The 24,755-nt window shown below is 47.6% G+C and overlaps 1 protein-coding gene across 7 annotated transcripts in view; it reads left to right on the forward strand.

Moving 5' to 3' along the window:
• The window catches only part of gria1a (glutamate receptor, ionotropic, AMPA 1a), a 75,124-nt gene that overhangs the window by 14,293 nt on the left and 36,076 nt on the right, over positions 1 to 24,755 (forward strand). For all 7 annotated transcript variants that reach the window (XR_015104175.1, XR_015104176.1, XM_086139245.1 and 4 more), the window contains exons 3-9: positions 8,490 to 8,729; positions 13,358 to 13,542; positions 16,586 to 16,639; positions 20,050 to 20,208; positions 21,378 to 21,545; positions 22,411 to 22,515; positions 22,654 to 22,764. Coding sequence is in view for 5 of the 7 variants with exons in the window: in XM_086139245.1 (XP_085995371.1) it covers positions 8,490 to 8,729; positions 13,358 to 13,542; positions 16,586 to 16,639; positions 20,050 to 20,208; positions 21,378 to 21,545; positions 22,411 to 22,515; positions 22,654 to 22,764 (1,022 nt within the window). In the remaining 2 variants the exon portion in view is untranslated. The remainder of the gene's footprint in view (positions 1 to 8,489; positions 8,730 to 13,357; positions 13,543 to 16,585; positions 16,640 to 20,049; positions 20,209 to 21,377; positions 21,546 to 22,410; positions 22,516 to 22,653; positions 22,765 to 24,755) is intronic.

Consider the following 24,755-nt stretch of genomic DNA (forward strand, 5'->3'; position numbering starts at 1 on the left):
TCCAAACACAAGCAGGGGTTTCGGTGGAGACCCTGATCCACCAGCCGTGGGAATGGATGGACGCATGAATGAGCGAGCGAATGACTCGTGAATGAGAGGATCAATGGTTGCTTTTTTGTGAATGAGAGGATGAATGGTTGTTTTTTTTGTGAATAAGAGGATGAATGGTTGTTTTTGGGGGGAATGAGAGGATGAATGGTTGTTTTTTGTGAATGAGAGGATGAATGGTTGTTTTTTTGTGAATGAGAGGATGAATGGTTGTTTTTTTGTGAATGAGAGGATGAATGGTTGTTTTTGGGGGGAATGAGAGGATGAATGGTTGAATGACGTGAATGAGAGGATGAATGGTTGTTTTTTTGTGAATGAGAGGATGAATGGTTGTTTTTTTTTGTGAATAAGAGGATGAATGGTTGTTTTTGGGGGGAATGAGAGGATGAATGGTTGTTTTTGGGGGGAATGAGAGGATGAATGGTTGTTTTTTGTGAATGAGAGGATGAATGGTTGTTTTTTTGTGAATGAGAGGATGAATGGTTGTTTTTTTGTGAATGAGAGGATCAATGGTTGTTTTTTGGGGGGAATGAGAGGATGAATGGTTGTTTTTTGTGAATGAGAGGATGAATGGTTGAATGACGTGAATGAGAGGGTGAATTATGACTGATATGGACGAGTGAGTGAATGGTTGAATGTCTCGGACTTGCGAATGACAGGATGAATGGTTGTTTTTTGAAGTGTGAATAACAGGATGAATTGTGCTATGAGCTATGAATGAACAAGTGAATGCTTGTATGTCTATTTTCTGAGGGAATGTTTGATATGACTTGTGAATGACAGGGTGAACGGGTTTTTTTTATTTGTGTGAATGAGCGCAAACGGTTGAATGACGTGAATGAGAGGGTGAATATATGTCTCTATATGAGGTATGAACGAGCGAGTTAAGGCTTGTATGTCTATTTTCCTTGGAATGAGAGAGTAAATGGTTGATATGACCTGCAAATGACAGGATGAATGGTTTGTTTTTTGAAGTGTGAATAACAGCATGAATTGTCGGGCATCTGTATGAGCTATGAATGAACGAGTGAATGCTTGTATGTGGTTGATATGACTTGTGACTGACAGGATGAACGGCTGTTTTTTGATTTGTGTGAATGAGAGCGAAGGATTGGGAGGGTGAATATATGTCCATATGAGTTATGAAAATGCTGCTATGTCTATTTTCCTTAGAATGAGGGAGTAAATGGTGGATATGACTTGTGAATGACAGGATGAACGGCTGTTTTTTGATTTTTGTGATCGAGCGAATGGTTGAATGTCTTTGGATGATCTGCGAATGAGACGATGTGTGAATGACACTGAACGGACGGCTGTCGATACGAGGTATGAACGAGTGAGCGAATGCTTGTATTTCTATTTGCAGAGTGAATGGTTGATATGACCTGCAAATGAGAGGAGGAATGGTTGCTTTTTGATTCGTGAAGTAAAGTGGTTGATTATCTCTGTATGACGTGAATGAGGGGGTGAATGATCTTTTTTTTGACGTGCGATTCAATGGTTAATCTTACCCGCGAATGACAGGATGAATGGTAATTTTTTGACGTGTAAATGAGAGCGAATAGCTGACGTGAATGAGAGGGTGAATATATGAGGTATCAATCAGCGAGTGAATGCTTGTATGTATTGATTTGACATGTGAAAGACGGGATGAATGGGTGTTTTTTTGATTTGTGAATGGTTGAATGTCTGTATGACCTCTGAATGAGAGGCTAAATAAGTTTTTTTTTGAAATGTGAATGACATAATGGACGTCTATACGCGGTACGAATGAACGAGTGAATGCCTGGATGTCTATCTGACCTGTGAACGAGAGGGCGAATGGTTTCACCGCCCAGACCGCAGGATAAGCGGCACGGAAAACGAACGAACGCGCCGATAACAGCCGGGGTTTAAACGAGTGACGGTCACGGGAGGAGGACGGATCCCCGTCCGCGACCTCACAGATGCAGAAACAAATGTCACAGACACGTCCCTTTTGTGCAGCCGCCGCAGACGCGGCTGTCATTTGATATTTGGCTCAGGCGAAGCAGAGGAACAGCTGCAGGGAGCAGGAAATGGAGAGCAGGGGAGACGGCGGCGGCGTGAGTTGTATCTGACAGCGCCTCCTGTCATCTGAGGTCCATCAGGATTTCACCCTCCCGTCCACCCACCCTTTTTTTTTTTTTTCCCCTCGCACAAATCTGTTTTCAGCGCGCCCATCATCCCCACACTTTCTGATTTAACTCGGCAACGCGATCCTCCCCGGTTCACTTTTTGCAGATTCCGCAACTGGTAATTTCCGGTGAATAATGACGTCAATTCCCAGCTCCTTTGTGCAGAAGCAGCCCGTTGGCCCGGCCTCGGCCCTGCTGCCGCGGCAGCTGCGACCGGGGCGACGATACGCCGACTGCCAGGGCGGACAGGTGTTTCCGGGGTCTTCGGTGTCACGCCGGTCTCCGTTACGTGTCACTACACATGTGGAGCATCGCTAACAAGGCTCAATATGCCGCGTCTCCTCGACGAGACATATAATTAGACGCACCGTTTGTACTCGGTTTCCTTTTTAAGCCAAACGGTTCGGATACGAGGCGGGTGTAACCTTCCTTCCGCCGCGTCAAGCCGAAAGCCGAGCGAGCTCTCGCCGCGCATTATCCGGGCGGAACACGGAGGCCGCCATTAAAATTGGTCGGGGGGGGGGGTTGGGGGACGGATAATGCGTGGCGGGGGAGAGCGGCGGCTGCGAGAGTGTCCATTTGCCAGCGAGAGCATGTGCAGACCATGAAGGGAAGATAGTTCTGTTACTGAGTCAGTGTGGCGAGGCGCAAAATGTCTATTTCAGGGCTTGCTTTAAGTAGGGTGAGTCACCAGGCTTTTGGAGCACTGGAGGCTACATATGTATTTGTGTGTGTGTGTGTGTGGATTTTTTTTTTTTTAACATGAAACCACTGAATTTCACTCTCTCCCCTCTATCTCTGTCACACACACACACACACACACACACACACGTGCGCGCCCGGCGGGTGCAGGTCTGTGACAGGTTAGGCGTTTTTGGATACGGGCCACCCTCGCTGTCTTTTTTTTTTATTTTTTTCCACAGCTCCTGGCGGGCGAGCTGGCCCTCGCGCGGGGACAGGCGAGCGGCTTCAATCTGTTTAGTAAATACCGAGATAAGTAAGGCCCACCCATCGCCACGGCGGAAAATAATCCGGGCCAGACCCGCGTGTGCAGAGACGGCACGCTGCTCTGCAAGCCATGCAAGGGTTTACCTGCAGAAACGGGAGACCGGGCATAAATCAGCTCTTAAAAGGGACGGGAAGGCGTGAATGAAGCCATGGCGATGGACAAAAAATAGCGAATGATAGATAGAAAGTGGCTTTCGCTGCCAGCGAAATGTCAGCGGAACCCCGGGGATACATTGATTAACCTCTCTCCTCCTAATCTGCTTTCCCCTCCCGCAGGCCCTGGTGGAAGGCAAACAGACAGGCAGGTGGTCGGCCGCCGCGGACGCCGTCTCGCCGGACGTTTTTACAGAAACGCCGTTTTTCGGCGGCTCCAAAACCGGGCGACGTCCCTCCGCGTATTGGGTTGTTTTTCTCAAAGACAAGCGTGAAGATTCGGTCGCGTTCGGCGTCCACCTCCAGTGGCTCGTCGGGAGGAAAAAAACGTCCGACTAGAAGACCAATACGCTTATCTTTATCTCGATCGCTTCCTTTCCTTGCAAACATTCAAAGGAGGAGTCTCTGTTTCTTACGGTATTTTCCGACACGCTTTCAAAATCACGCTATTTCTGGCTCATTGTTGCCGCTGTGATATCAGCGGTGATCTGGGTCACAGTTAATTGCGGTGCAGGTTAAAATGTAGGTTATTTTTTTTTTCCCTTTCTGCATCGTTCTCTGTGACGGAAGCCCTCCACTCGGATCCAACAGCGTTTGACTGGAAATTGCTTTCCGAACCCAGAGGGTCGGATGATGTCGAAAAAACCGGCGCTTTGGTTAAACGCTGACCTCGCTAGCATGTCACTGCCTAATACTCTCCACCTCAGTGTGTGTGTGTGTGTGTGTGTGTGTGAAGATGATCATTGTTTTCCAGGGAATACACACCACCTTATTTATCATTGTATTTTCAAATTTTTTTGAGTACATTTTTTTTTTTTACCCTTATCATGCCATTCCATTCTCATCCTATTTTTATCCTGTTATCTGTTCCTTTCCTTGTTATTGTCTTTGCCCCTTTGATCGTCTCTTCTATTTATATTTATATTCATATTTATTTTCGTTGTTGTGCTAAATTCACGGCCCGCGGGCCAAAGGTGTCCGCGAGAACGTCGTAAAAGGTCTGATTGTTTTAAAATAAGTCAAACGCAACACTACATCTCCAAAAATTCATGCTAACCATGTTACCTGTGAAGTGATGATACCTGCCATTAGATCGCAGTGAATCCATATCAATATGATTTTCAACAAGTGGAATTGAGAAATATAAATGATACTTAAATGTCTGGGAGGAGAAAAACTGCTGTTTTTTGTTGGTTTTTGTCAGTTGTCAAAGAGTACAATCTATGTCTGCATTTTGACAACAAAAACGGAGTCACGGTTCACATACTTTGGCTAAGTATGCCAAAGTTCGCCTTCCAGAAAAACAACAAATTGTCCAAGAATTGAAAGCCAAAGTAAGACAGCAGCAGAATGTGTTCACGAAAGCCGCATCCAAAAACACTGCGGCAGTGAAACCTAGCTTTGCAGCAGAGCAACGAGTAAACGTCTTTTTTTTTTCTGCATCCACACAAATGCTTCTGTAACATTTTGGATTTGAATGACTAATAAATTAGAGTTTTCAGCATTAAGGAGCACTTACCTTTAGTTTACATTACATTTGTTTACATTTTTACTGTTACTGTTCCATGTGGCCCATTGAGGCCACCAGGATGCTGATGCTGATATTAATATATTGATACATGAATACTCTCTTGTCTTGATCATTCATTTATTCATTCATTTTCTTGAGGGGAGGGTGAATCCTATCTCAGCTGTGATTGGGTGAGAGGTGGGAGCTGATTGGCTGAGCTGTTTGCTTCGTTAGGACATTTGAATGAGCGTGAATGTTGTCTGTATGAGGCTCGAACGGCTGCTGGTCTCCAGATCAGCAGTCCCAAACCTTTTTTGTACCAGGGACGCGTTGTATGCATGAAAATGTTTCTGTGGACCAGTTTCGAGGCGTAGGGGGTTCAAAAAATACAAACTTTTGTCAGTACACAGTATTTCATCTGAATATAACCATTACACTTTCTCCTTTTTCTTTGGGGTTTTCCTTTCAGGGGTCTCCACAGCGAATCCACCTTCTCCATCTGACCCTAGTCTTTGGATCTTCCTCTCTCACACCAACTAACTTCATATCCTCTCTCACGACGTCCGCAAATCTTCTTTTTGGTCTTCCGCTAGACCTCCTGCCTGGCACCTCCACCTTCAGCAACCTCCTACCCAGATCTTCATCATGGTTCGGACATGAACAGAAGAGTGTTCATGTCCAAACGATCTCAGTCATCACTTAGTCTCGGTCATACATGTCCTGCACCACTGTGACAAATTCTTCTTTTCCTTTGGGCTTTTCCCTTCAGGGGTCTCCACAGTCAAACAACCTTCTGCATCTAACCCTTTTCTCTGGATCCTCCTCTCTCCTACCAACTTCCTTCATATCCTCTCTCACTAGGTCCATAAATCTTCTCTTTGGTCTTCCTTTAGACCTCCAATTTCAGCATCCGTCTACCAGTATATCCACTATCCCTCCTCTGTCCAAGACCCAACCATTTCTGCCTGGCTTCTCAGACCTTCTCTCCAAAACATCTACCATGTGCCGTCCCTTTGATGGACTCAATCCTGATCCTGTCCATCCTGGTCCGTCCCAAAGAGAACCTCAGCATCTAAATCTCTGCGACCTCCAGCTCTGTCTCCTGTCTTTTAGTCATTGTCACGGCTTTTGGAGCATACAACATGATTGGTCTCACTACTGTCTTGTCCCCATTTCCTTTCCCTCTGACTGATAGTCTTCTATCTCATAGCACCCCTGACTTTTCTCCACCCATTCCAACCTGCTTGAACCCATTTCTTTTCGTCCCTTCCACACTCTCCTACACTGTGGATCATTGATTTTCCTCGACCTGTTCCCTGCTCTCACTACAGGTCACAATATCATCTGCAAACCTACAATACAACGATTCCACTTCATATCAGGCAATTACAATAATTTTGCACTAAACTATCAATTCACCATAAAGTGGAGTCGGTGGGAGTCCCGAGCTTGATTTCCAACTACTCGACGCTCCCATCTGGGGGTGATGGGAAACAGTGACACTCAATTGTGTTCTGTATATCAGGTCAACTTCTGAGACGCCTCTGCTGTCTCGTGTTTGCTCGTTTCCTCCGGAAAAAGCTTTCCCCGACTTTTGTTTCTGCCTGTTTATTTTCAAGGGCTAGCTTGTGGTAGCCGATATGTGAAATGACTTAAGGCGAAGGCGGAAACAGTTGTTTTTCGAATTAAGATCCCGAGGGTCAAATGAAAAAAAAACGTAGAAAGATTTTCTTTGCAGACCAGGGGTTGAGGACCTCTGCTCTTGATCTTCTTCTTCTTCTTCTTCTTGTTTCGGCTTTTCCCGTCAGGTGTCGCCACAGCGAGTCAACTTTCTCCATCTAACCCTATTCTCTGGATCCTCCTCTCTCACACCAACTACCTTCATATCTTCTCTCACGACGTCCATAAATCTTCTCCTTGGTCTTCCTCCAGACCTCCTGCCTGGCAGCTCCAATTCCAGCATCCGTCTACCAATATATTCTCTATCCCTCCTCTGTCCATGACCCAACCATCTCAGTCTGGCTTCTCTGACCTTCTCTCCAAAACATCTAACATGTGCCGTTCCTCTGATAGACTCATTCCTGATCCTCTCCATCCTGGTCACTCCCAAAGAGAACCTCAACATCTTCATCTCTGCAACCTCTAGTTCTGCCTGCTGTCTTTTGGTCATTGGAACAGTTTCTAGTCCAAACATCATCTCTGGTCTCACCACTGTCTTGTACACCTTTCCTTTTATTCTGGCTGAAAGTCTTCTATCTCTTGGTACCCCTGACACTTTTCTCCACCCATTCCAACCTGCTTGGACCCGTCTCTTCACCTCTTCTCCACACTCTCCGTTGCTCTGGACTGTTGACCCCAAGTACCTGAAATCATCCAACTTCTTGATCTCCACTCCCCGTAGCCTCACCGTTCCACCCGAGTTCCTCTCATTCACACACATATATTCTCTCTTGCTGCGACTAACTTTCATTCCTCTCCTTTCCAGAGCATACCTCCACCTCTCTAGATTTTCCTCCACCTGTTGTCTGCTCTCACTACAGATCACAATGTCATCCGCAAACATCATGGTCCATGGGTTAGAAAATGAATGAATCTTCCTATCGAGCTGAAGCTGGGGTTTGCGTGGAGTCCGCTTGGACTTCCGAGGACAGGATTTTCTCCTCACCCGCGGATCCCCCTCCGTCGTTTTACTATCCTTAGCTCATTAATTGCTCGGCCTAGTTTTAGCCTCTCTGAAAACACCGCGGAGCAACCGGTCCGGTGGCCACGAGGGACCGAAAACCGCCGGTGTTGAATTTGACCGGTCGCGATTCCACCAAACCCTGCATCGGCGCTGTGCGGACTCAAAATCCACAACATGTAATGTTTGTCAGGCGGTCTGTTTGACATTCCCCGGTCACGTTGGGTTCGATAATTTCTCCTGAGACATTAAAAGCTGTTCCATAGCAAAGGGAGAGGAGCGGCCGTCCGCGATCGAAGGTCACGCCGCTTCGGAAGTGTTATCGATTTCCATCACCTGTAAACTAAGCGGTGAAACGTGTCTGTGAGGATTCTCGGTGCGTCCAGGTCGCGGTGTAACGTCCTCCAGGAACCCTACGAGGTCCGGCTGCCGCGATAAGATCCGACGGCTTGCGAAATGTGAAGAGATCTTCTTTGTTTGTCGCTTGAAAAGCGGAAGATAAAAGTGGAAACCGACCCCCCCCCTCCTCCCCTTTCCCGTAAGGTTTTAAATCAGGACGGGGATGGAGATATCTCTCTGAGCGCGGCGGGGTGGGAATTTCAAGCGCTTTCGAAGCAATCCTGCAGCATTTCGGCGCTAAGGAGATCTAGATCGGCTATCCTGCGTCCGCCATTTTGTTTGTTTGTTTAGAAGTTTATTAGGACAGTGTACAATCACATAAAGCACAGAGGCAGAGATGTTTGTACCAGATTGTAGCTCATAGCTAATTTCCATCTGTAGTCTTGGACAATACAAGTATAAAACCGCCTCAATTTAGAGTATCCGAAGATTATACTCGCCGATTTTCGTGCGATCGAGGTGAAATAAAAGCATCATATTTCCAGATATTGATCTTTTTTTTTTTTTTTTTTTTTTTTTTCCCTCTCCCGTCCAGTCTGCTCCCAGTTCTCCAAAGGAGTCTACGCCATCATCGGCTTGTACGACAGGAAGACGGTCAACATGCTCATGTCCTTCTGCGGGGCGCTGCACGTTTGCTTCGTCACGCCGTCCTTCCCCATCGAGACGGCCAACCAGTTCGTCATCCAGCTGAGGCCCGAGCTGCAGGACGCTCTGGTGGGGGTGATCGAGCACTACGGATGGACCAAGTTTGTCTACATGTACAGCTCGGACTCGGGTACGTACGCGGACGGCGGATTAGATTTCAGAAGATGCGATGCAAACGGCAGAAAATTACCTTTTTTTTTTTTTTGTTTTTTTTTAAATGAGGAGACATTTCATTTGTATTTCCACGAACGCCACAGCGGTTTGCACTTTCCTCCTCAAGACGGTTCCCTCTTGGATTCCCACAGAAGGTCCTTTTCTGCGTGGACCTTCTCCCCGTGTCTACATGGGGTTCCTCAGGGTTCTCCGATGAAGAGAATCTGATTGTCCAGATGTTTGCACATCTCTTTGTTTTCGTCGTATAACTGTAGCGGGCTTCGGCGCGGGATTAACCGTATTGATAATGAATAAATGATTAGTATTTACGTTTTTCCCCGTAAAGAGGGTTAATTAATTTCGCCCCGAAAGACGTTTTTAATGATTCGTCGCGTTCCTTCGTTTTCTCTGAATCGCTTCCCCCTCAGCCAGATTTAAAAGGGAAAAAAAAATCCTCCCACTGGTCGCCATATTTAGACTCAGCCACCATTTAGGTTTAGCGCACTGCCCCTTAATACACATGTCAAATAGAATCACAACAACACTGGGTGATGTATACAAAACAAATAAAATAAAAGCAGGTTTAGCATGTTTGTGGGATTTCTTTGCGTAGCGGAGGTGATATTTAGAACATGGGAGTACAAATACCAAAAACTACTTATGCTCTTAGGCGGGTAATTATTCAAGTAATAGATGCTTCTTTTTTTGCCCCAAAAAACAACATTTATCACTGCATGTGTGTGTGTGTGTGTGTGTGTGTGTGCACGTCAGCAGTCTGGGGAGCTCAGCTTTTCTTAGATACAAGTAGGGCAGGCCCGAGGAAAAAGGTTGGACACCACACACACACACACACACACACGCACACACACGTGTGTTTATGTGCTGCGTCATGCCGAAGATTGTTAGGTTTTAATAAAACGGGAAGTTCAGCGTCGCGTTTTAAAGGAACGCCGCCGGAGGCGAGATCCTCCGTCCGATCAGCTGCCATCAGTCTTCGTGACATCGTCATGGCGACAGCAACCGGGTCCAATCATCCGTCAGATCGTCCGCGCCGATCGCCGTCTTTGGCGGTGAGTCACGGCGAGGCCGGGAAAAGGAGGCTTTTGATTGGACGGCCCTCTGGACGAGCTCTGGTTGCCGTGGACCCCAGTTTTCCTCCATGACTCCCCCCTTCCACTGCGCTTCCCACCCTTTTCTATACTCGGGAAACAAATAGGCTTTAACATAATCGTGACGATAATAATAATAATAATAATAATAATAATAATAATAATAATAATAATAATAACACCCCGAGGGTCGATCATGTGACTTCAGCGGTGCGAATGAAGTGGAGGAATCTTTAATAGTTGTGCGCGGTTGCCTGGATACGATGCAACAGTCAACTCTTGAAGCAGAGTTATTTTAAGCATGTAAGAAAAGGGATATTTACACGTGAGGGAGGATTCTGCGGTGGAGCTCCTCCTTCTGCTAGATCTTCCACGTGACTCTTTAGGCTGCATTCTTATTGAAGAGGTTTTATGGACTTGGATTTCTTCAAGTCCAGTTGCCGCGACAAGGATTCACCACCACCTGGATGAGGTGGAATCCACAGCTGCTGCCTGGCAGCTTCCAGCTACTTTATCTCCAGAACATCTAATGATCCAGTTGATGAGACCCTGAATCGTCCAGATGAGAAGGTGAACGGTTGCACGTGTCCCTGTGATAGGACGGTCCGGGGTGAACCTCACCTCTCGTCCAATGGCAGCTAAGAAAGCCTGCAGCCAATGAGGGAGCAGCAATGAATGAATGGATGGATGAATGAACATCTCACAAGTGCTCTTCCTCCGCGTCCTCCTCACTCCCAAAGAAGAACCTCAAGATCCTGGTCCCCAGATCCTGGCCTCCAGATCTTGGTCCCCAGATCCTGGTCCCCAGATCCTGGCCTCCAGATCCTGGCCTCAAGATCCTGGTCCCCAGATCCTGGCCTCCGGATCCTGGCCTCTGCATCCTGGCCTCTGGATCCTGGCCTCCAGATCCTGGCCTTCAGATCCTGGCCTCCAGATCCTGGTTCCCAGATCCTGGTCTCCAGATCCTGGCCTCCAGATCCTGGTCTCCAGATCTTTGTCCCCAGATCCTGGTCCCCAGATCCTGGCCTCCTGATCCTGGCCTCCAGATCCTGGTCTCCAGATCTTTGTCCCCAAATCCTAGCCTCCAGATCCTGGTCCCTAGATCCTGGCCTCCAGATCCTGGTCTCCAGATCCTGGCCTCCGGCTCTGCCTCGGTGTTTCTAAACCAGACAAGGCGGCGACTCCGGCCTCCGTCTCCTCCTTCCAATTACCACATATTTAAAGGACACTTCGGAAAAAGGAAAAAAACCCATAAAACAATATGCGTTGCCACTTAACAGCGCAGACGTGTTCTTTCTCTCTTGTCTCGGAGCAGAGACTTTGCTAATAAAAGTGTCTTGTGATTTTATTTTATATAAGGCAAGACTGGAAAAACACGTCTGATAGCCCATTAAAGCCATCATAAACAATATCCAAGAAATTGTTTCCCGAAGTGTTATTTTCTCTCCCCTAGATTGCCTGGTGCCCAGGTCTCCTGCATCGCCTCTGGCCAGGAGGGTGCTTATGACAGCCAGATCCCATTATGATATTATTCTCTCCTTGGAAGCCTTTAGAGGGCCATTTCTACCTCGGCTACGGGCCTCATTGAAAGACCGGCTCGGATTTATAGGGAGGCATCAACCGCGTGGCTCCATTAAAAAAAGCCCGGAGTATAGTTCCTGAAAAGAAAAGGGAAAAAAAAAAAAAAAAAAAACAAAGGCACGGGAGGTATAAAAGAAAAATAAAAGATAAGGAGATAAGCCACAATAATAATATGGAGGAGAGTTGACTCCAGGTGTCCCGGGTGATAAATCAGCGCCGGATGTTTTCAGTGCCAAACGCTAATGAGATTCGGTTCCGTCCGGCCCGCGCTGAGCTTTAACGCGTCGCTGGAAAACCAAGAAGGAACAAGGAAAGAAAGTTGGAAGGAAAAGTTAGAGGTGCTGAAACCGACATTTGCATATTTTATAGAGAAATGTTCTTATACTGTTAACAAATCAATACTCACTTATTCGTTTGCATCAGAAAGATGTGCAGCTTTCACTCATTCACATGTCATATAGAGAAATATAACATTCATTCACACATCATATGGACAAACAACCTACACTCATTTACACGTCATATAAAGACATGCAGGATTTTCTCACTCATTCACATGTCATGGAGACACTCTTGTTTATTCAAATATTATATAAAGACATGCACAATTCACTTATTCATAGACGTCATATGGACATACAACTTACACTCATTCACACATCATAGAGACAAAACTGTTCACTCATTCATTCACGTCATGAAGACATGCAGCATTCACTCATTCACATGTCGTATAGAGAAATATAATATTCATGTCATATAGAGAAATATAATATTCATTCACATGTTATATAGAGAAATATAATATACATTCACATGCTATATAGAGAAATATAATATTCATTCACATGTCATGAAGACAAGCAGCATTCATTCATTCACATGTCATATAGAGAAATATATTCATTCACATGTCATGGAGACACTCTTATTTATTCAAATATTATATAAAGACATGCACAATTCACTTATTCATAAACGTCATATGGACATACAACTTACACTCATTCACACATCATACAAACTTCCAGATGATCATCGGTCACGGTAGAACGCTATTTAGACTTAATGATCTTCATGCGGGAAAAGGTTGACTCACACAGACTCTTCTCCTCCTCGGCTTGTTTTCGGAGGGAAGTCGGCATCGTAGTTTTTACGGACGGTCCGAAAATGCCGACTCCGCGCCCTCCTTCGGTATTTCCGGCGTTTTTGGTCGTGCGGCTCCCGGACAGGCGGGTTCTTCCGATGCGAGCCCTCGCAGGCGCTCGCCGTCTGATTGCTTTGTTTACTTACACGCACTTTGTCTTGGTTATGTGGAGGTGAAACGCCATTCATCTGTATTTCTTAATGACTCGGTGTCAAACCGGCGGCGAAGATGGCCCCGGAGAGCAGCTGCTGCGCATTCAAATAAGGCCGGGCGATGGTTCCTCCCCGCCGCCGACCGCGTCCCTCATTCGTCAACGACATCCCCCGTGTTGTTTTCCCGCCGAGAGGCCATTTTTATATCCGCTCGACGTGCGTGAAATGAACGCGCGCAAATGAGCGAGGGGGGAAAAAAGGTTTGCGGCCAAAATTACATTTGTTATGGAACAGGAATCCGATTATTTGGCGAGTCCAACCTTTGTTATTTTTGAAATCGCCTTCACCCGAGCAGCTCCACCTGCCGTCTGGTCTCGCAGGACATAAACTTGTTTTCCCAAGATGACTCATTGTTGTTGCCGGGGAGATTCTTGACAAGCTCGTCAAAGTAGTTTTGCAGCTCATTTTGAGGCGAAACGGCAGCAGAAGTTTGACACGTAAAAATAAAATAAAGCGTCTTCCGAGCCACCGACAGCACTTCCACCATGCTGATGTTCTTCTCTCCGGCCGAAGGGCTTGTATTTCGGATTTTACATTTCCCTTCTCGTGGCTGCAGGTCTGTCCGTCCTCCAGAAGGTCCTGGACACGGCGGCGGAGAGGAACTGGCTGGTGACCTCCGTCAACGTGGAGACCATGACCGAGGCCTCCTTCCTGAAGGTGTTCCAGGATCTGGACAAGCGGAAGGAGGGCCAGATCATCATCGACTGCGAAACCGAGAGGCTGACCGGCATCCTTAAAAAGGTAACGCCATTACCGCGTGCGGCCGGCAGCCATTTTTGGGACGATAAAACCTCACGGGGCGTTATTTATGTTTCAAATATCACGCGGCGGGAGTTCTAATCAAAAGGGAGAACGGACGGGGATGAAGGTCACGTTCTCATCGAGCGGCGGCGAAGCACAAAGAGGACGAACGCTCCGTCCCCGACATTACGCTAATGAAGGTCCTCGCGCCTCTTTGCGGTTTGCAAACAAGGCAAATCCGAAGGAGAATCCTGAGCTGCGAACCCGGAGAGGTTCCTTCGGCCAAATTCAGAAAGGATTCTCGCCGGTGCTTATTTTGTTCCAATTCACTGTTTTGTGAGGAGGGAAAAAAAAACACACACACTTTATCCACAGAGGTATCATGTGCAATCACCCGGTGTGTTTGGGGAGACGCCGGCTGGCGGCTGCGAGCGTTATTGATGGCCCGGTGTCTGCAGTTAAGGTTATTGCATCAGTTGCCGGCGCTTTACTGTAGCCGAACCCGAGACGCTTTCCATTCAGACGACCGCCATCAATCTCCGCTCCCTGCCGTCACGCTGCCCGGCCCGTGCACCCAAACAATATCACACACTTAAACACACACACATGCGCGCGCGCGCCGTATGCAGGATGCACGCGAGGAACGCCTCCGCCTGCTTTGCCCTTTAAACTCCCCCCCTCCACCCCCGTTGCGTTACTCGCCGCCGGGATCCGCTGGTGATAGTACTCGACGCTTGAGTCTTTCTGTTAAAGCTAAATTATGGAGGATCCTCGGAGGAGGTTATTCGCAGCGGCTGGAAAAAAAAAAAAAAAAACAACAAAAAAACACCGCAGTGTGTGTGTGTGTGTGTGTGTGTGTTTTTGCAGAGATACGAAAAAGTGACCCACTCTCTCGGGGCTGAACTCCGAACGACACTCCGTATCTGCATTTATAATTAACACTCGCCTCCATCCAAGACATTTCCATTCGGCGGCTCTTTTGCGGCTGCAACGTGTGTGTGTGTGTGTGTGTGTGATGAGTGTATCGGTGTCATTGGAAGCGTGTTTCTATCCTCGCTCCGGCTTGTTTTTCCTCGCCGAAGGCTCGGCCGCGGGGCCTGCCTTGTGCTGGAGTCACCATTAATATGAAATGCCACCTTCTGTCATGACCTACAGTCGCACCACACACACACACACACACACACACACTTCCAGAGAGAGAGAGAGGGAACACGGAAAGTGTGAAAGTCCTGCACACTATCTACCTCGAAGGAGAGACGAGGGCTGCTCGGTCGCTGCAAAGGGCCATTAAACGCTGCGACGGGCTGAAATGAGCGCCTTCCGCACATTTATGCTCCGGCGGCACGTATGCGCAAAGGGTCGAGCGATACGCCCGCGCCTTTTTTTTTCCCCTCTCTCATAAACATTAGTCAACCTGGGAGGCTCGTAAATGGTGTTTTGGACGGATGCCGTCAAGGCCATTACACGCGTGGTGTGAACAGATGAGGTAAAGGTGTCGGGGAAGAAAAAAAAATCATATATTAGCGCATTAATCCCCACGTGAGAGTTGTGTCTTATACAGTCACAGCAGCTAAAGTAGCATCCTTTTTTTTTTTTTTTTTTTTTTTGTCCTCGCTAAATATAAGAAGCTCCTCTCGCTGCTTCGACCCTCGGAGAGAAACTATCAGATCGCAACGATGCTTAATTTCGGCGTAACACTTCAAATTTGTAGAATATTCAAATAGCTCCTTCAGGGGAAAGTGCGTTGAAATCAGATTGAAAGGCGAGATGCCGAGGAGGTTTGATTCGATTGGCGGTAATAGAGACGGATGACCGGCAGCCATTTCACCGACGGATAACGGATATCAAGTTTAATATGTTGAATTCCCACGCCGGGACTCCGACCCGTCAAACAATCCCCAAAACATGCACGGTTTCCTTTTTCTCAAGTTGATCTTCACGATATGATGTATCCGTAGCTTCTAAATGAAGTTCCGTCTCCACTATTGAGTTGGCTCCAGAATATTTGTGATTTCATTCACAAATGTGCCTTTTTCTCAGAACTTACATTATCACCAGCGCCGCCGCCATCTTTGTTATTGTCCAAAAAGGAACCTGCATCACGGGAGCGGACGCTGAACGCCCACGCCGACGAATAAATATGTCAAAAACATGTCGAATATGGCAGGTAGAAATGCGTCTCTTTGGATTTATTCTTGAATTCAGCAGCTTTGTCGCTAGCTTCCACAGATTTCACACTCGTCCTGGTGGTTTTCGTCCTGTTTCTCAGTCCGATAAACAAAATAGTCTGCGTTCTCATCTTCAAGTGAAGGCTATTTAGTTTTTAGATAGCGTTTAAGTTTCCTCGGAACCGAGTCGGCTCGGTCGGTTTCCCGGTAAAAGTGACTCCAAAAGCGATCCAACTTGGATTCTATTGTCTTAACCTTTACTTTCTTCTGACCGCTACTCATACTTGGTCCTTCATGTCCTTTTTCTTTTCAAATATTTCTCCGTGGCGCATCGCTGCCGCTGTCTCACCGGAAGCATCGCTAATTCCTGCAGCGACACACACACACACACACAGCTTCATTCACGTCCTGCTGCCTTCTAGCGGAAGAGCATTTCACTGCACGCTAGCCGCGCGGATGGACGAACCAAGGCATATTATTTGAATAAATCATTTTTGGACCAATCAGGTGAAAGCGTGCATTTTAGCATTTTAGCTGGGAAACAGGAAGTAGCTACATGGGCGTCAAACTAGGTACAAACCAGGGAAGGCGCATAGGTCGAAGGTCGCCGGGGTCGGTGTTTCGCGCGGTGACGATTTGTCATTAACTCCAATTTAACTTCTCGCGATGAACTCTTTTGTTTGAATATCTCAGCGTTCTCCTTTTCAAAATACCTTTTTTTTTTTTTTTTTGGAAGTCCTTCACAAGGTCAAGTGCACTGGTCCAGACACAGCCATGAAATTCCTCCATCACACACACACACACACACACACACACTTCACGCTGTTGTGTCGCTGTTCTTTCACGCTCTGTTTCTCTGCACGTCTGTCCTCCAGATTGTCGAACAAGGCAAAAACGCGAAGAGCTACCACTACATCCTCGCCAACCTGGTAAGCACTTTTAATCCATATCGCTCGCTCGCTCGTGCGCTGTTGCATTTCCATTTCTTTCTCACACACTCGACGCTCCCAGCGCACTTTCTGGAGGTCTCCGATCGATTTCGATATGTTGTTATTAGTTTAATACACTCCCGCTAGCATTGATTTAGCCCCGAACCGCGTGTAGCATTCTATTATCTCCCTAAATCGCCTCGGCCCCTTCGGCCGCGTCGCGTTACGTTTCGCAAAAAAAAAAAAAAAACCCCGTCAATTACAGCTCCGAGTCAGACGTAACAACTTGTGACTGACGCGGCCCGAATTCCCGATGGACTCGCGGTGAAAGGTCGATATCCACCGCGCTCATGCGTATTAGCTTTCTGTTTTTTTGTGTTGTTTTTTTTCCCTTCGGCGGCGCGCGGCCCCTCCCAGCCAGCTTTGTTCGGCCCCAATAAAGGCAATCAAATGAAGAGAAAATTCACATCATCTGACACCGTCGTAATAACTACATTAATATGCAGCTGCTGGCTTGGACAATTTCTCACTGCCGGGCTTTTAGATTGGCCCAATCTCTCTTGTCTGGCCCGTTTGCCTGATTTAATTTTAAATGATAAGGCTGGATGATTATAACAGCTGATACGAAAGTGGTCACAGTCGTTTATAATGAGTCCATTAAAAGCTTTGCGGGAAAATTACTTTTTCTACCGTCCCCGTACTTTTCATAGTTTTCCCAATTTGCTCACGTATGCGAATGTAGACAGCTGTGTTTGTGATGCGGCCGTGTGCATTTTTTTTTTTTCTTTTGGCCGTGTGTGTGTGTGCGACCGCAGGATTTTTTTTTTTTTTTTTTGTGAGTCATTAGTGTGACTCCTAAAAATAGGGGGTGAGGGGAAGTGGGGGGTTTGCAGTGGGGAATTTGAATCAAGCTTTACATATGGTCGCATTTTTTGCCCTGGAACCGACAAAGGCTGGTTTCTATAGTTACCGCCTCAGCTCGGCGCCATGTATTATCTCACACAGCCGGGCGGAGGAAAAACTCGAATCTGTCTGAGAAGATGAGGAAGCGAGATACCTAGAAAGACACGTACGGGTCCGTTCGGGAAATGCCGGCGACATTTGCCCGCGTTTGTCTCCCCGAAGCTCCGGCTAGCCTTCTCGCCATGCCAACCTCCTCAAAGTGCAAGGGTGGGGGCGGCGTTATTTGTACTTGGAGCTAGTTCCAGGCGGCGAGATGGTGGCCGTCAAAGCGTATTAAAATTCTCACACGTAACCAGAGCTCGGGTCTGAATAAGCGGATGGGCTTTTGCTTGTTTCGTTTTTTTTTTTCCCGTCTTGATCGTCGACGATTGATTATTTAGCGAGCAAATCGGCGCAGCGGACGACAAGCACGTCCTATGTGTCTCCGTAATTTAGCAACTTTATCGTCACCCTTTTAGTTCTAGAGGAGCTCCAAACAGACCTCCACATCTAGGATCTCCTCTGCTGTGGAAACATCTAGCGATCTCCATCCATGAGAAGGACACCCGCCTTTTCTTTGTTTTAGATGAGATGTACTTTCATGATCCCATGCTTGGGAAAATTGTTTTGACAAGCTAAAAAAAAAAAATCAAAGAAAGTCTGAGGTGTAAAAGTTTGATATTGGAGATAAAAAAAGGCATATTTACTCATTTATAGGAATAAATAATAAGCAAAGTGGCAAAGTGAAGTAGCGCAGTAACTGATTAGAGTGGAAGCTTATAGCTTACAGAAAGCTTACAGCTAGCGCTAGGCTAGGTTAGCCCTTAGCGATGCTGCTATAGGCTGACAACTCATTCCTATCCGGTCCAGACTCGTTTCCCGTCATCCATGCATGACGGTAAACTCACGTCTGCGAGTCGCCGGGTTCCCTGGAGTCTCAGGATCCCGGCGGGGAGAAGCTTGATCGACCGCAGCGTCTCGCCTGGCGTCCGCCGTTGAGATTTTTTTTATGAATATCATTCCAGCGCTGCCGTTGTCATCATTGCGAGATCATCTTTCTGAGCCTGGATCACGGAGGGCCGTTGGCTTTCTGAGGATCATCTTAAAGACCCGGTCCGGATAGTAACAAATCTAGCATCATCTGATGTCGCCGCTAAACTAGCTCACCTTCTCCTACGAGGCCTGATAGCGAGTCCAAAAACCCAAACGCGATTCATGTCCGACTTGTTTTTTTCTGAGGAAATCACGGTTTGATGAACCGCCGTAAGTCGCCGGGCCAACGCGAGGAAACCCGAGCGTTGAAGGACACGAAGCAGAAGGAGAATCAACTCGGAGTGGAACAAACATGGAGACGCATCGGCGGTCGCCCCTTCCTTCCTCATCCATCCGAAACTTCCCTCTCCTAACTTTTCTTCTCCTCCGACCCGTTCGTCTCGCCACTACAGCTGCCCTGCTGAGACTCCTCTTTGTCCTCCCGCAGGAAACAGCCTTCTCTACATAATAGTCCGGGGAGAAAATATAAGTAGGAGATACCATTACCGCAATCTGTTTCCCTCGCCGCTCCGCTCGGCCTCGTATTGTTCACAGAAGACTAAAAGGTTTTGATCTTTCTATTGTTAGCGGACGCCCATGAGGACTCGGTCTATCGGAGATTAGCTTTGGACTACTCCAGCCATGAAATGAGGTTTCCTGTTTTCCTCGCCACTACTGCTCTCCCTCAAGAGAAAGGGAGACGGCGTCCGCTCGACGGGACGACCTCTCCCGCCGAACAAAGACGGATTTGTCGTTTCCATTATGTAATTAATCGCTGAACTTTTGATGACAGAGTCAGAAAAAAAAAAAAAAAAAAAAAGGACAAGTTAATCTCGGGCGCCACGCCACCCTTGGACAACCTTAAAAGGGGAAAAAAAAAAAACTGTTTTTTTTATTGTTATTTTTAATTAGATTTTCATCATATTGGATTTTTTCATATGTGCTTACCGCTCCCATTTCCTAAATTCGCTATCTGCTTTGCAGAATTCTATTCAGTCCGTCGGTTTGTTTTCTATAGTTCGTTAGATTTGATTAAAATAAGATTGAGATTATTTTTGTATTTTTAAAGAAATCGCTCTGCACGTTATCAGAAATAAGGAACAAGCACAGAAAGCGAAGATACGGTTTTGAACGCTTCCGCTATCTTGCTGTCGAACCCGCGTGACGATGAGATGCGTAAGAAAATATGAAAACAGGTTCTTTTCACCCATTTTTATTTTTATAAGGGATCATTTTCGATGTGAAGTATTAAACACTACTTGAAATAATCCGTCAGAAATCGCCCAAAGATGGACTTGTGAAAGGCTGGGCTTGTCTTCTCTGAGATGTTTCGAGAACGCGGTGTCCAAACAACCCGAGATGGTCCAACGCAGGACAGTCGCCTCGTGGGTCCACCAACCAGAAACGGAGAACGTCGCTTTATTTTCCCGTTTCAGGGTTTCCTGGACATCGATCTGACGGACCTGAGGAAGGGCGGCGCGAACATCACCGGCTTCCAGCTGGTGAACAACTCGGAGCCGACCGTCAGCCGCGTGGTCCAGCAGTGGATGGAGTTCGACAACAAGGATTCCAAAGTGCCCAAAAGTGGCCTCAAGGTATCTACCTTTAGTTCATCTTCTCCTCCTGCACTGACGGAACAATTCTACGGGTCTCGTTGGACGACTTCTTCTCCGATGTTTAGGGTGAAGTTGTAAAGGGGTTTAAAAATGCAAGGCTTTTCTCTTGTGAACTTCTTGAACTCGTAACAAAAACACCCCAGTGGGCTCGTTGAGCCCCGGAAGTTCTCGCAGGATGAGATGTATGAAGGTCTCGCGGGGAGCTGAAGCTCACCGAGAAGTAGCTCCTCATGGGTTTGCACAAACCGGACCTTGAAAGCCTGAAAGCTGTGGCTTATCTTCTCTAGGCTGCTCCTTTCAGGGGTCACCACAGCCAACCATCTTCCTCCATCTAACCCTGCATCTTCTTCTCTCACACCAGCTGACCCGCTGTCCTCCATCCATAAACCCCCTTTCTGGTCTTCGTCCAGACCTCCTTCCTGGCAGCTCCAACCTTAGCATCCTCCTCTGTCCATCACCCAACCATCTCCGCCTGGCTTCTCCGACCTTCTCTCCAAAACATCTACCATGTGCCGTCCTTTTGATGGACTCGTTCCTGATCCTCTCCGTCCTGGTTGGAGAACCTCAGCGTCTTCATCTCCAGCTCTGCCTCCCGTCTTTTCGTCATTGTCACTGTTTAGGAAAAGTCCATCCATCCTTCCATTTTCTTTATCCTCCTTCGCACTAAAACCGTCAAAGACCTCAGAATTTCAGGGTCACTTCATGGGTCCGATGTGACGAGGATAAACGTTTCGGCGGCGTGAAGCTCCATAAATTAGCCGCCGTGTTCAAAACCCGGGAAAAAAGTTGCGGCTTACAGTCTGGAAACGACGGTACCTTTTCTTATCAGACAGCAATCCTGTCTTTTCAACCCCCTGATGACGAAGCACCAAACACACACGAGATATTAGCACTCTTATACCAGGATTATTTAAACAACAATGACAGTTATTGTCATTTTAAGGCAGACCAATGGCAACCGCAGGGCAAGCAAACTGCAAACTCTCCACCGAGCTCTTCTATCGTTCACATCCATAACGTGGTCCTCTCCCTGCCCCGGTGACCTACTTCTGACGGCTTATCGGCGACGCGGCCCGTCGCGACGGCTGTGTCGCGAAGTGTCACAAAAGCGAAGGAGTTACCGGTCTGTCCTTTTTTTGTTTTGGCAGTACACCGGCGCTCTGACGTACGACGGGGTGAAAGTCATGTCCACCGCCTTCCAGAATCTAAGGAGACAGAGGATAGACATTTCTCGCAGGGGAAACGCCGGGGAGTGTCTTGCCAACCCGCCGGCTCCCTGGGGGCAGGGCATAGACATCCAGAGAGCCTTGCAGCAGGTTTGTGCACACACACACACACACACACACACACACACACGCGCAAATTCTTGAGTGGCACATGGGCTAACGGGTCCTGAGTCGGGGCTGGCTGAACAAATTAGCTCTAATTCTGTCATGTAAAGTTTACATTAGGATGTAGGAGAGCTTCCCGGTATCAAATGTGACGTCCCGACTAGTAAACAAAACCTGCGGGCACCAACACCCGGCCTTGATTGTCATGGAATATGACATCAGCAATTGAGTTCAGAAATGTAATATTTTGGCGATGAAAATGGAAGCGCCGGACCGGCTGCGAGACTTGATCTCATTTAAGCGCCGACACTCGTTGCTACGGCGAAGCGGCGGCGGTTCTAGCCGAGGCTGTACGACTCTATCTATGCAAATGCACGAAAGTCAATTAAAATTAGAATAATTCGCTCCGGTCTGCGCCGAATACAATTTATTTAGAGATGTCATAGAAGCGGCGTTTCCGCGAGGCATACGTGTAATTGCGCGCGCGCGCACGCCGCCCGAGGCTTTGTCCGCCTCGACTGCGGCTGTTCGGCGGCCGACAGCGTGTCAATCTGAACCATCTGCCCGCAGATACACCGGGAGACCCGAGCCGCTCTCGCTCAATTAACTCCATCGCATCGCCAAGACAAACAGTACGCCGCACACATGCACGCACGCCGTCTGTCATTCACCTCCGCCGGGACCCGCGGCGCCGGAGCCTCCCGCAGATGAATAGTCTACAAACGCTGCGCGCTTATGGCTAACATGCATAACGTGAGACGTGGAAATTCCCACGCTCACGACGGATGCTGTTGTTCGCGGCGGCCGTTACCGCCCTTCCAACCACCGCCTGTCGATTATCCAATACCAGGTGCGGATCGACGGTTTAACCGGTCACATCCAGTTCAACGAGAAGGGCCGCAGAACCAACTATACCGTCAGCGTCATGGAGCTAGCGCCGTCCGGACCCAAGAAGGTACCGTTTTCCGCTCTTATTTCGAACGTCTGCATTATGGAAAATGGCATCGGCGACTTTTACCCGGATGACCCTGTCGTTTCTTTGCTGTCAAAAAGTCGTTTTTGTGTTCCCTCCTCCCTCCTCCCGTCGTGACAGGTTGGCTACTGGAACGAAGACGAGAAATACGTGACGACGGCGAGCTTCATGAGAGGCAGCAACGACACCTACAGCCTGCAAAACCGAACCTATATCGTCACCACGATCTTGGTGAGTACGTCCGGGATGGAGGAGGCGTTTTTCATTCCTTCCTCCAGGTTTCCGGGAGGGCTTTGCAAACATCTCAGATCGGATCGCTCCCAACTTCCCTCCACTTCGTCCAACCGCTAAATTCTCCCTGCAGACCACCGCTTGCGCCAAACACCCAAATCCCTTTATCTAGCGAGCGCGTTTCTATCGCATTTGCTTCCACGCCGGCTTACAAACTTAACACAATATACTTTTACTGTGGGTTTAATCGAACAGACAGGGATAGAATACTCCATGTCATGTAACATTTTCAGTAAGAAATCCATTACTGCCATTGGAAATGTTCTGAGGCTGTAAAAATGTCAACGTGTCCTTCATCGCTCTCTCCTCCACTGTTCTTTATTTGGCTCGGATATCACCATCGGGCTGTTTAACGCGACTTGCCCTGGTTGTAATAAGTCCCCTGACCTATTTAACTGAGGAGCTGCCAGTGTTCGGATCTGACGTTCACGGCAGCACAGTTTCTGACCGTGTCGTTCGCCTGCAAGGTTGCCATGACGGTTATCGACGGGTCTTCTCGGAGTCCGACCGCATATATATATATATATATTCCGTATTTTCACGACCATAAGGCACAACGTACTAAAAGGCGCAGTCTCAGCTATGTGTGCCATTACTGTATTTAACTCACACATAAGGCGCGCCTGATTATAAGGCGCGGGTTTTATATACAATCCACGCCCACACTTCCACCTTTAACGTTCTCATGGTGTCTCTACTACGTCCGCCTTACAACAACAACAACACACACAAGCATACAAGTCTGCGTATTTAGAAATAGAGCGGGAGCTAAACTGTGATCGGTATTCACATTTTTTTACCGGTAATCGTCATCAATCAAACCCATGGAAGTCCTCATCCTCTGTTTCTGATTTGAACAGCTGCGCTAAATCTCCATCAAACATGCCAGGTTCACTTTCTTCACTGTCGGAGTCACTTTCCGTGCCGCGCGGCTCCTCGGAAATGATGCCGGCTTTTGCGAAAGCTGGAACAACAGTGCCGGCGGACACGTTAGCCCTAGCATCTACATGTTAGCCCGAGCATCTACACGTTAGCCCGAGCATCTACAAACCATTCGCAAATCGTGGCATTACTTCTTAGTGAAACTGTGGTCTCCAAGAAGACTTTTCCTACCCCGTAGTGCGTCTCGCTACCGTGCTGGTCCACTTCTTCTCCACAGTGACTCACCGGGATGTCGAAAGTGAGCGGCACCTCGCCCATGTCGGTGACGTGGCTGGATGTGTTTGTCGGCCATGTTTTCAGGGTTGTTAAAACAACGATGTTCTGCATAACTCACATACCCGTTCTTTTATATACAATCCACGGCCACACTTCCCCCTTTAACGTTCTCATGGTGTCTCTACTACGTCCGCCTTACAACAACAACACACACAGGGCGCTCCGCACATTTTGAAGGAAATCCAATACTTTTATGCGCGCCTTATAGTCGGGAAAATATGTATATTCGTACATCCATTCCGATTTTAGAAATAGCCAACGTGTCCGTGCAGCACACGAATAGGACCAAATGAGTTATGTAAAAATATAGTTGCTGATTCCAGACATTCTGCTCTCGCCGCGCTGCATGTGTGCAGCTGATGTCCTCTGAAAAGGTTAATAGGGCAAAGCATTTTTTTTTTTTTTGCAGTGACATTCCCTTAAGAGAAATTCGCCGCTCGCTAGATAAAGGTTCGGCGGAGCCGAGAGACCATGGGGATCAGCGAGAAAAGCGCGGGCACTAATCTCCGCAACCTTCTTGAGTAAAGGATCCCGGAGATCGGTGGGGAAATGCTGAGCGCAGCAGTAAATAACGGCATTAATTGCGAGGACAACTTAGAATACCGAATCGTCTCCCGTCGGTCGGGCTGTTTTATGCGAGTACACGGGTGGGAACGGCTATTAATTAAGATACACCCTTTCCCCTTAAATGTCCCTCTTTGGGGGGGGTTCTA

This window comes from Fistularia commersonii, chromosome 31 (assembly GCF_037954325.1).
Source record: "Fistularia commersonii isolate RoL2024-O1a breed Wild chromosome 31, RoL_Fcom_v1.0, whole genome shotgun sequence".
Lineage (NCBI taxonomy): Eukaryota > Metazoa > Chordata > Actinopteri > Syngnathiformes > Fistulariidae > Fistularia > Fistularia commersonii.